We start from the raw sequence: 10,852 nt of genomic DNA on the forward strand, positions 1-10,852 counted from the left end.
ACGCCCACGGTACCTGCGCCTGCTACCGCTCACTTCCTTGGAAAGAAGAGCAAACCTCCAATCTGAGTGGAGGGTGGCTTCTAGGACACAGGTCTCCTGTAAAACACATGTATTCTTTCTTATCTTTCTAAGCCAGTGTCTACTGCAGGACAACGGCCACAATGGATATTCTGTTCATAAGTGTTCCTTACAACCAGGGCCTGTCTTTGTTCCATACAGTTCACTAATCTTGAACTGAAGAGCGGAAGGTCACAGAAGACCACCAAGCACAGCACCCCCATCTCTCAAAGGCTGATCATCCCAGCACCCCAGTGCCATATCTGCCAAGGCAGAGCACCTGCTGGCTTAGACAGATCCTGGGTGACCGTGACCCGTGGCTCGTCCTAGAGAGCACCAATGACAGGTAACATGGCAGTGCTCACACCAACAAGCTGATAACATCAAGAAACAGGTAAAGTGTTTGAAAGTTGAAAAACCTCTTTTCTGACACATACTCTTTATTTCTTCTGGAAGAAGAGAAACATAAGTGACTAAAAACTTCTGTAACTTTAATCCCAATGGAGAACCACTTCCTACCAGCTGGCCTGGGGACCTACAGACAAAGAAGGGAGAAAAAAACATATTTAAATCCACTTACAAGTGAGTATATGCAATCCAGTCTACACAGACTTCGGCCCCAGAGTCTTTCTACACAAACTAGTCTTTCTACACTAAAGAAAACCTGCTTTTTCTGAACCTGCCCTGTATTCTTCAGCAAAATTCTGAGGCTGTTTCTGGTTACAGAAATGACAGGGCTCGTGGGAAGGTGGGCAGATGTCACACCCCGCTGGGGAGGCAGGACCCGCCACGACAGCCTCCACTTGGTCCCTATGCATCTAGCTAAACAGCCCCTTGAAAAGCAGCAGCCTAAAATGGCAAATGTAAACTCTATTTTATTGCTTCCAACATAGAATTCAATGACTATAATTTTTAGGCCTGAAATAAAAGAACATTCATAGCAAAGACTGACTTCAGTAATAAATGACGTCTGCTAGAGTGGCTCCGTGCTTCAGCCAGGAGCACTGTCTGCTAACTGGACCCTGCAGCGCTGGGAAGAGCTATGTCCACTCCTGGCAGCACTGAGACTCCCTCACTGACCTTCCTGCTCCTCAGCTGCACTCAGCTCAGAGCATGACCCACAGCAAAGACTCGGGCAAAGACTGAAGCTCTCCAGCACATCAAACACTGCCATGCTCCCTTAATACTTATACACAGACATTGAGAATCAGCATAACATGGCACTGACACCAGAGACTTTTAAAGAAACTGGCATGGGGATTTTCTGTGTAGCAGCATACTGAACAGAACACTTGAGCTTTAAATTTAGTTGACATTAGAAAGACAACACAATTCAAAAGCAGGGCATTTTAAGATATAATTTAGGAGAACAGATAATTCTTCAAAAAACAAGGCCAAGGCACAACCCTGACCAATACTACTCACAGCTAACTTTCTCAAAAGGTAGAAGTGGCAAATAAGTGGACATCTTATGAAATGTGACAGTCACTGTCAAACATGGAAAGGAAAAAGGTCAGAAGTGACCCTCCAGTACTGGACTGAAATTGGATATACTGGGATGAATCCATGGTTCTTAGGATGGACAGATAGATGGATGGACAGGTGGATGGATAGATAGACAGATAGATAAACAGGTAGATGAATGGATGGATGGGCAAATGGATGAATGGACAGGAGGATAAATGGATGGATGGGTGAACAGATGACAGATGGATGAATGGATGAATGGGCAGATGGATGGACAGGTGGATGGATGAATGGATGAATGATGGATGGGCAGATGAATGGATGTATAGACAGGTGGATGAATGGGCAGTAGATAGATGGATAGGTAGATGGATGAATGGATGGATGGACAGTTGGATGAACGGATAGATGGATGGATGGGTGGATGAATGGATGGACAGCTAATGAAACAAATCTAGATGGCTAACTCTGGTCAGCAAACAGACAAAGAAAAAGCTACACACACACACACACACACACACGCACGCACATAGGAAGAGGTTAACAATTGAGCAAACGTGGTGGAACATTAACATCTGGAGAACAAGGATGAAGATAATATAATTCCCAGAACTTTTCTACTGGCATGAAACTTATGGGAAAAGAAAAAGTTAAAAGAAAAAAAAAAAAACCAAGGTTCAAAGTGTTAATTGGCCAAAGTCACCACAATTTTCAGAGCGGCAGAAAGCAGGAGCAGGGAAAGAGAGTGAGCTATATAAAATATGGCTCTCAAAAGCCCAGGAATGGAAGAGTTCACGGTAAAAGGAACAAGCAAGAAGGAACATGTGATGTAAATAATAGAAGGCTAGAAAAATCACAAATACAGTACTACAAGATTTAGGAGAAAAATGCTGATTTTCCATAAGGCAACACAGGTTACACATCAAACAGGTTAAACAATCTGGTCATGCTTCATAATGTCAAACTTATATGTCAATACATCGTTCTGCATTACTTCTAGGTGACAGAATGCTTACCTGCCATAGAGAGAGCTCTCTGAAAGGGCATCCATTAATGGTCCAATAATAAACTGAAAAAGAGAGAGAGGTAGGCAGTGAAGTTGTAACTGCATGTGTGGAAGGTGACACCCCCCCCTTGGGGCCCACGGGGAGGCAGAAGAACTGTGGTCAGCAAAGGGACTCTCATGCATTAGTGAACTCAGAGGGTCCTGGGGGTACCCTAATTCTACCAGAATGACAAAATAAGGACAGAATTTTCCCACCCGATAAAATCCTACAGCACACTAGAGAGTTCACACTGTGGGTCAGAAAGAAGAGACACCTGGGAAACAAAGACAGTAACAAGAAAAACAGAGACACTCAGGGAGGACTGAGCCCCATGCTCAGTGGGGAGATTCACATCCCCAAATCCTACTTGACACTAGTGAAAAAAAAAAAAAAAGCAAGCTCATGTGAATGGGGAAGGAGACACAGAAAAAGGATGCATGTCCAACAACAGAGCACACACCCAGGTGATCGGAAGAAATGACTCAGGCCACCTGTCAATCAAAGGGGCTTACGTGCCCCAAGGCAGGATCTTGAGTCACAGGGATTATGCCATGCTCCACTGTGTGGCTCCTAATAGTCCGAGGACAGACTCTAAGGAGTGAAGCCAGGAGGCCAGCTCTGTATAAAACAGGGCAGCAACACAGCTGGGGACACTGTCGCGCAAAAGCGTCAACATCAACTCTCACACTCTGGACCAGTGGAGTCTGAAGAACGATGGCAGAGGACTACTTTCTCACAAGGGCCACATTGCAGGCAGCCCCCAGTCAATGTGTCAACAGACGACACAGCTGTTCCCAAGCAGGGTAGGGACGTTCAGAGAAACAGGGTTTGCTGTGTGCACTCTGTAACTGGAGGTCACTGATGGAGTCCCAAGCGCTTTCCTGAGACCATGGTGACACGACAAGTGCGTGTCCCTCTCCTGGCAAGGCAGAGAGGAGGGAGAAGGTGTGTTACCTCAGAAAAGTCTGGTGAAAATGGAAGACACTCAGATTCATACAGCTCCAGAAAGTGGAGAACACCTTCTTTGGTCAGGATTTTATTCTCACTTTCAAACATTCTTTTATAAACACACATGTGCCAGGAGGGGTGAAAGAGCCAGCAGCCTGTGGAGATAAACGTTTAATGCTAACACTGGGCTCTGTCCACACACAGATATGTGCACAGACACGTCGCTTTACTATTACCACATCCAAGGGCGTCTGCTAAATAACCAAAATAATGTTGGTGTTCAGAATTCTGTGTTCACTTAAAGGACTACAAACAAATGTGAAACATGCTTCAGTATACAAAAATAATATTACCCCACGTGGGCATGGGGGAGCTTCAGATCTGGGGTGCTTTCAACCAGCTCTATGACCACTGGAATTTGAAACCATCACTCCTCTACTTAAACCCTGGAGGCTTCCCACTGCTCCCAGGAGGCTGGACGAGCCACGGACTGACCAGCCACAGTTCCAGGGGCTCGTGCTGTCTCCCTGTGGGCGCTTGGACGGCACCCCCAGCAGAGGCCTCTGCTGAACACCCTGCACCCTACACTCCACCTTAGCCTTCCCTGCTCGCTCCAAAGGACCTAAAATCAAACCTTATTTTCCTTAGAAGACAAAACTCAAATGAAAAGACACCTACACCTCTCCTACCCTCTGTCCCCTGTGCTTAACATGAATTGCATGCTAAGTAATATCTATTAAGTGAAAATGTAATTGAGTGAGCAAATGAAAGACGGAAGAACTGTGTACCTTAGAGAGATTTTTATGACTCATGAAATTTCCTTTAATTCTAGTAGGAAAAAATATCCGGGATTTTTAATTCATGACATTCTATAAATAAATTGGTCATTATTTGTAGTTTACATCAACATGCTTGTTCAACTCTGGCGGTGGTAATTTTCCAAACTCGGTCACTGTTATTTGATTTGGTTTGCCAAGAGCTGTGGGCAAAATGTGGTAATAAGAGCATCATTTTAATAGTAAGTGCATGAGTGCAGCCACAACAGGATCCAATTAAATGCTAGCCCCAGGTGGGGACATGGATGCTTACGGTCTGTGAAAAATCCCAGCATCTCAGGAAACTGCTACAGCAATCAGCGGAGAAAAGCTCAATTCCTCAGGGGTCAAACTATTAAATTCATAATTATCTAGAGCAGGCGCTAAAACCCATTTACCCAGGTTAATCCTCATGTGTAAACACAATAATGCAGCATTTTATCATTCTTATGAATATAAAACACTGTTGGCCTGAATTTAGCTGTTTCATTGATCTAAACTCAATTTCACAAAATAATTTTCAGAAGCTCAGTTTCACCGTATTTCTCCTAGAAAGTTCTCCTAATGCAGCGGTGATCAAAGGCTTAAAAAACATGTTTACACTTATATTCTAGAATTTTCTCTTCCTAAGAAGGCTACAATACATGACTATAATAGAACCCCAATGCTCTAACATATATATATATATATATATATAATAGATATATTGAGAATAAAAATGGAGGGGCTTGGGGATATAGCTCGGTTGGTAGAGTGCTTGCCTAGCATGCACAAGGCCCTGGGTTCAATCCCCAGCACCTCCACAAAAAAAAGAAAAAAACAAAAACCCCAAAATGGAAATAAGTCAGGGTGTATATTCCTATCAAAGAGCTCTTGTTAACACATAACACACACCATCTTTAAGCACTAAGAAGCATCTGTCTTTTAAGGACCTACTGTGAAATGCCTGTGGACGCCAGGACCTATAGCACCTGGCTGAGGCACAGGACACACGTCCGCAGTAGTGGGAAGGGCTTCATCCCACAGCTCTTTCCCTTCTAGACATGCATGGAATTTTTTATGACCAAAAGTTAAAAACCAAATTAATCCTAGCTCTGAACTACAGAAAACCCTGCCACCACTTAAAGCTATTTAAGGAGATGGTCAACAGTGGCACAGACACTACTGAGTGTGATGAGCCTACAGACAAGGGGACCCAGGTCTTATCTGCCTGTCATCAGCTGCCATCACTCGGCGGCAACACTACAGATGATTCATGTTTTCTTCCTTATACTGTAGTAATTTTTCCCAATTTTTTACAATAAATAGGGATTAGTATAAAATCAGGCGGTGCAGGGGGACTAGAAATATTAGTTAAAAAAAAAGCAAAAAGAAAGTGATCATTACCATTTTCCTCTGACACTGCATATTCAAACAGATTGTTTAGCTTTGGTAAGACTGGCTTTATAACATGTATCTAAAAATAAGAGCAAAGAATCACATGAAATGGATTTAAAGACTCAGGCGTCTATTCGTTGACAGCAGACCTTGTGACTTTACCCTGGTGAAACTGGCCTTGAGGGCCTGATCCCTCCACCTCTGGACCATGGCACGACTCCAGTCCCCTGGCCTGAGGTGGCAGAGCCAACTCGTGCAGCCCAGAGCCCAGTTACAGTGGTGCCCACACTCACAGGCAGCAGCCCATGTGATGGTGTCCTGACTGGCTGGAAGAAGGGAGGGGTGGACCCAGAGGTTGAAAGAGAGGTACTGAAGCTTTCTCCAGTAACTCAGGTTGTGCTAGGTCAGCCTCAGGAAGTGCAACCACTTCCCAGCTCAGTGTTCCTCCTGCCTGGGGCCATGCTGCTGGCTCCTTTGCTAGATTTGACTTATATGTCCTTCAAAGTATGTGCAATTCTGAGTTTCTAAAATAAGTAATGGAGATTTTACAGACCTACAGACCAAAGAAACCCCACAATTTTACTTGACTCAGAAATGCTTCTCACCCTGGATGTCCAGCTCTCTTCAGCACCCGAGTCATTCTCCACTTTGATCCACAAACAATGCTTGGTGCACAGGTGGACTGACATCTCACAGGGACTCTGCAAGAAAGCTGGCCCCTTGGGATGCAACTTACAGACTGGGACTTACACATCAGGGAACAGCGGCAGACACACCACTTGGTAGCTATCTCAGACCTACTGAATCAGAAGGTCTAGAGCTGGGGCAGCAGTTCATATTTTATAACAAGCCCTCTAGGTGATGTCGATGTTGAAGTTTGAGAATGTCAAGGGAAGTCAAAGATGGTAATATGAGTCAACTGAAAGTATTATTCACTTTCCTGAAACAATTTACATGCTCTTGTAAATTGCATTTGTGCCAGAAAACAAAGGACACCTAGCTTCTATCATGCTACCTCTAAGTCAGTCTTTCTTCCCTGCTTTTATTGTTTGAAAAAAAGAAAGTCATGTGTACTATGGGATTTGCAAAAATATGAGAACACTTACCTGATTTCCTTCTAGAGTTTCCATGATTAAAATATAATTTTCCCAAAATTTTAGAAGCTCATCTTTTTTCTTCTCAGACCACCAAAACAGACTTGGGCCTAATACAGTTAAAAAAAAAAATTAGTTCTTTCTTTTGCAAATCTAACAGTAATTCTTACACTAATGCCATTATTACCAAATGTACTCTCTAATAACAGAGGGTGTCCCTGCACCTAAACCTGGATAGGAAATTTGGGAATCTCAAAAGGAGAAGTGTGATGCTGTCTTCTGTTCATTAAGGTAAGAATGACAGATCTGCACATATAAACTCAACTCCCCTCCCCAAGACCCTCACTGTAACAGGAAAGATTTTTCAAAGGCCAACTTCCCAGAAGAATTTTTAAAAAAAAATGAGAAGGAAAATAGCAATAAAATTTAGAATTTGAAAATCAAACTGGAGAAAAGAGAATTTCAAGTAGTCTCAGGGAAACAAGCAACAACTGGATCTGCACTGCACGATCCGCCATCAAAGGACTTGACGGCGGCAGGAGCTTCTCCAGGTACAGGTGAGCAGCTAGGTTGAAGAGGATCCCATATCCAGGATTTGCTCACAGACTTGGGAACAGGATGCTTTAAAAGGGACATTCCAACAAACAACAAACAGATCTCATGAGAACTAAACTTGATAGCAAAAACAAGAAAGGGCTGGACATGAAAGAAATCACCCAGGGAGTAAAGACACAGAAAACCCTGGGAGAGAAGAGATGTTGGTAGACCAGTCAGTCCAGGAGGTGCCGAGGGCAGAAAACAGCAGGAGGAACTCAACAACAGAAACACTGGGCAGGGACCCAGGAGCCAGCACCAGCATGAAAGCAGACCTGTGGCCAAGCCGGGCCCAGCACCTGACCTCCCACACAGGATCCAGGATCCTGTAGGTCTGCATCTTTAAAATAGAATTCTGCCCTCATGGGGCCATCAATCATATGTGAGGACAAAACGAAGGCATTTAGACAAGTATGGTCTCCACTTCTGTACAAAACGGAGACAGACACAAGAAAACAGCAATGCCATGGAGAGAAAAGGCTGGACAAGCTACAAAATCCTAAACTTCTAGGGGGACCACCAGGGGAATTCCAAAAGACTCTCCAAGAACAGAAAAACAGCTTGGAAGCCCTGGGAATCCCCAGGAGTTCATACCCACTCCCCTGCTGACCCCGCCTCCCCAGGTGCTCTGAGAAGGACCCTGGTAGGGCAGTGATCTCTGAAGAGTGGGTATGCAGGCCTGCCTTAGTCTGAGGGGCAGAGGGACTCACCACAGAGTCCTGCATGCACTACAGAGGCACTGCTGGTGAGCAACGCCAAGGCCCGACAGCCACCCAGATTTGGGGCCGCAAGCCCTCCCATGCCTGCACCCTTGCCCTGCCCTGATGCCAAAAAGAGTGGCAGCCTCTGGGAAGAAGACCTGCAGCCTGAGCCTGCACTGAGATCAGGGAAGGTCCTGCTCCTTCTGGTCACCTGACAGGGACCAGGCTGTGCTGCACGGAAGGGCAGAACACTGGTGCCCAAGGCCTCCCAGAGACCCATGCAAAATGCAGCTTGCACAAGAGAGGGCACAGAAATTCTAAGCCTTCGCCAGGTGGGAGGCGGTTATTTGCCACTGAAGAGGGGACAGAGAGAGCAGAGGAGCTGGAACCCCAAGGCTGAAGCACACAGGGTGTAAGATGAGGCTAGAGAAGAAGAAACAGAAAGGCTGCCCCACCTCAAACCGGTCATCCAGCAACAAACATGGGTAACCCTGGGGGCCTCAAAAGACCCCTGTCTATGGCACAGGCACATGGCTGTGGAAAGCCGTTGAGCCCTCCAGGATCCACACCAAGCACAAGGTGGCCACAACCACTGCCCCAAGGCAAGAACAAAACCAAACAGGGTGGCTTCGGCCACACATAGGGCCTAAGGGAAGCGGGGGTATACCCATCTGTCAACAGACACTGGCATAAGCTCTACTGATCCATAACACAGAGAAGTGACTCCATGCCCTAAAGGTTAAACAAGCAGAACCAAACTCAGCTGTCCAGGTGTCAGACTGGCAAATCACTACACGTTAAAGAATCTAATTGGAAAGGTGACCAATATGCTTACGCAGACGAGAAGACGAGGGTCTTTAAGCTCAAGTGGAGCTGTGATTCCAGACACTTGGGAGGCTGAGGCAGGAAGATCACAAGTTTGATGCTACCCTCAGCAACTGAGTAAGACCCTGTCTCAAAAAATAAAAAATATAAAGGACCAAGGATGTAGAACCCCTGGGTTCAATCCCCAGGACTGCACAAAAACGTAAAAAAAAAAAAAAAAAAAAAAGTTAAAATGTAAATACTAGAAATAAAAATGTTATCAGCTGGGCTGGGGCTGTGGTTCAGTGGTACAGTGATTGCCTAGCACGTGTGAGGTACTGGGTTCAATTCTCAGCACCACATATAAATAAATAAAGTCCACTGACAACTAAAAAATATTTTTAAAAAAATGTTATCAGCCATAAAGGATCTTTTGATGGAATTATCAGACTGTCATCTTTAAAGATTTCATCTCAGGAAACTACAGAATGTACCATGACAGTGAGTGAGATACTAAGTACAGGAAGCAGAAGCACCAACACAGGACTCAGGGAAGGGACCTGCAGGATGGTGGAGACAGAACTAAGCAGCCAGCTGTCCCCAGGCACAGGGAGAAATTCAGTGTCAGCAAGTGGAAGACTCTAGGGCAGCTCCTCAGGGAAACACAAAAGGCCTTGAGGTCTGGCTCTGGAAAGATCTAGACACCAGGCTGAGAACTCAGGGCTGAATCAGGATTGGTGTGGAGAGAACCAAACACATTTTTAAATGACAATTATAAGAGAAACTTGCAGGAATGGAAGCATGATTCAGTTTCCTCAAAGCATGACTACAATGTATTACACTGATCACCTGTGAACAGCACCCACTACTGTGTTAATGTACAGCACCCATTTAACCAAGAGCTTCACCATGGATTTTACAATCTAAGAAATGTTATCTCAAGTCACAGGGGTAAATACCAAAATATTCAGTATAAAGAGATAACGGTGTTTTCTTTCTGAAACTGAGAAAGTGGAGTATATTCTTAAAACCCCTTACAATAAATGAGTTTCACTTTGGTAACTTTTTTTTAAAAAAGTCTTCCAGTGAAAACTCTTAGGGGTTGAGCACCCATCTGTAGATTGCTCAAATATTTAAAATGCTTTAAAATTATATGAAAGTCTAATTTCACAACTTTAGCCAAACAAAAATTCTTTGTTGCAATAAATGAGTAGTAACTACAGTTGGAAAAACAAGTTTCTATTAAGACAATTCAGAGTCAATCTGTTTTTGACTTAGTTCAGAAACGAACTTGAGACGACTGGATAAACCAATCAACAGTTACCAACCCAAAGAAGGCGAGCCATGCTAGCGCATCTCCACTTGTTCAGTAACCGAGAAGTAAGGGCTCAAGATGTTTTTAAAAATACCCTTAAAAAGCTAACTTAAGAAACATGTTCAGCAAATATCAGTAAATCCTGCTTCTGAGAATTACCCAGGGACCTTTCCAAAGAATGATGTTAATTCTAACACACACGCCTCCTTTCATTCCCTGAGCACAGGTACATCTTTCAGTGTGGAAAGTCCCACCACAACACAGTGCCCACTTGGGTCTGTAGAATCCTGCATGGGTTCAGCCACTTTCCCAACTACTCAAAGGGCGCCGCATTCCACCTTGCTGGGGTCCAACTGCTCCCGATTCAGCGATTTGTGTCACTTCGCAGAACAGCCTCTGAGAAGAGGGTCCCAAGGCTGCCAGGCTCTAGGGTGCCAAGTGGAATGGCCGAATTCTGCACGGCTTGCGGAAGCTAGCGGGGTCGGGCTGGGCCAGGGAGCGAGTACCTGTTCCCCCGTTGGCGTCGCAGGTACAGTCTGCGCCCAGCTCCGCTGACACCTCCACGGCCCTCTGCAGCAGGTAGCGCGCGCGCTTGCGCGTCAGGGCGTCCTCCGCGCGGCCCAGCCCCGTCTGC

At 45.1% G+C, this 10,852-nt stretch overlaps 1 protein-coding gene and 1 non-coding gene across 2 annotated transcripts in view; one reads left to right on the forward strand and one right to left on the reverse strand.

The window, feature by feature from the left end:
• Positions 1 to 10,846, reverse strand: part of Tarbp1 (TAR (HIV-1) RNA binding protein 1) — a 48,594-nt gene extending 37,748 nt beyond the window's left edge. Inside the window, exons 1-7 of the mRNA XM_048800382.1 lie at positions 10,725 to 10,846; positions 6,817 to 6,914; positions 6,316 to 6,411; positions 5,720 to 5,789; positions 3,525 to 3,673; positions 2,541 to 2,593; positions 495 to 592 (exon numbers count right to left, since the gene is read on the reverse strand). Of these exons, the coding sequence (XP_048656339.1) occupies positions 495 to 592; positions 2,541 to 2,593; positions 3,525 to 3,673; positions 5,720 to 5,789; positions 6,316 to 6,411; positions 6,817 to 6,840 (490 nt within the window). The 5' untranslated portion in view covers positions 6,841 to 6,914; positions 10,725 to 10,846. The remainder of the gene's footprint in view (positions 1 to 494; positions 593 to 2,540; positions 2,594 to 3,524; positions 3,674 to 5,719; positions 5,790 to 6,315; positions 6,412 to 6,816; positions 6,915 to 10,724) is intronic.
• Trnaa-agc lies at positions 5,064 to 5,136 on the forward strand. Its single transcript has one exon. It is a non-coding gene; the product is annotated as a tRNA-Ala (tRNA).
• Positions 10,847 to 10,852: the final 6 nt, after the last annotated feature.

This window comes from Marmota marmota, unplaced genomic scaffold (genome assembly GCF_001458135.2).
Source record: "Marmota marmota marmota unplaced genomic scaffold, marMar, whole genome shotgun sequence".
In the NCBI taxonomy this organism is placed as follows: Eukaryota; Metazoa; Chordata; class Mammalia; order Rodentia; family Sciuridae; genus Marmota; species Marmota marmota.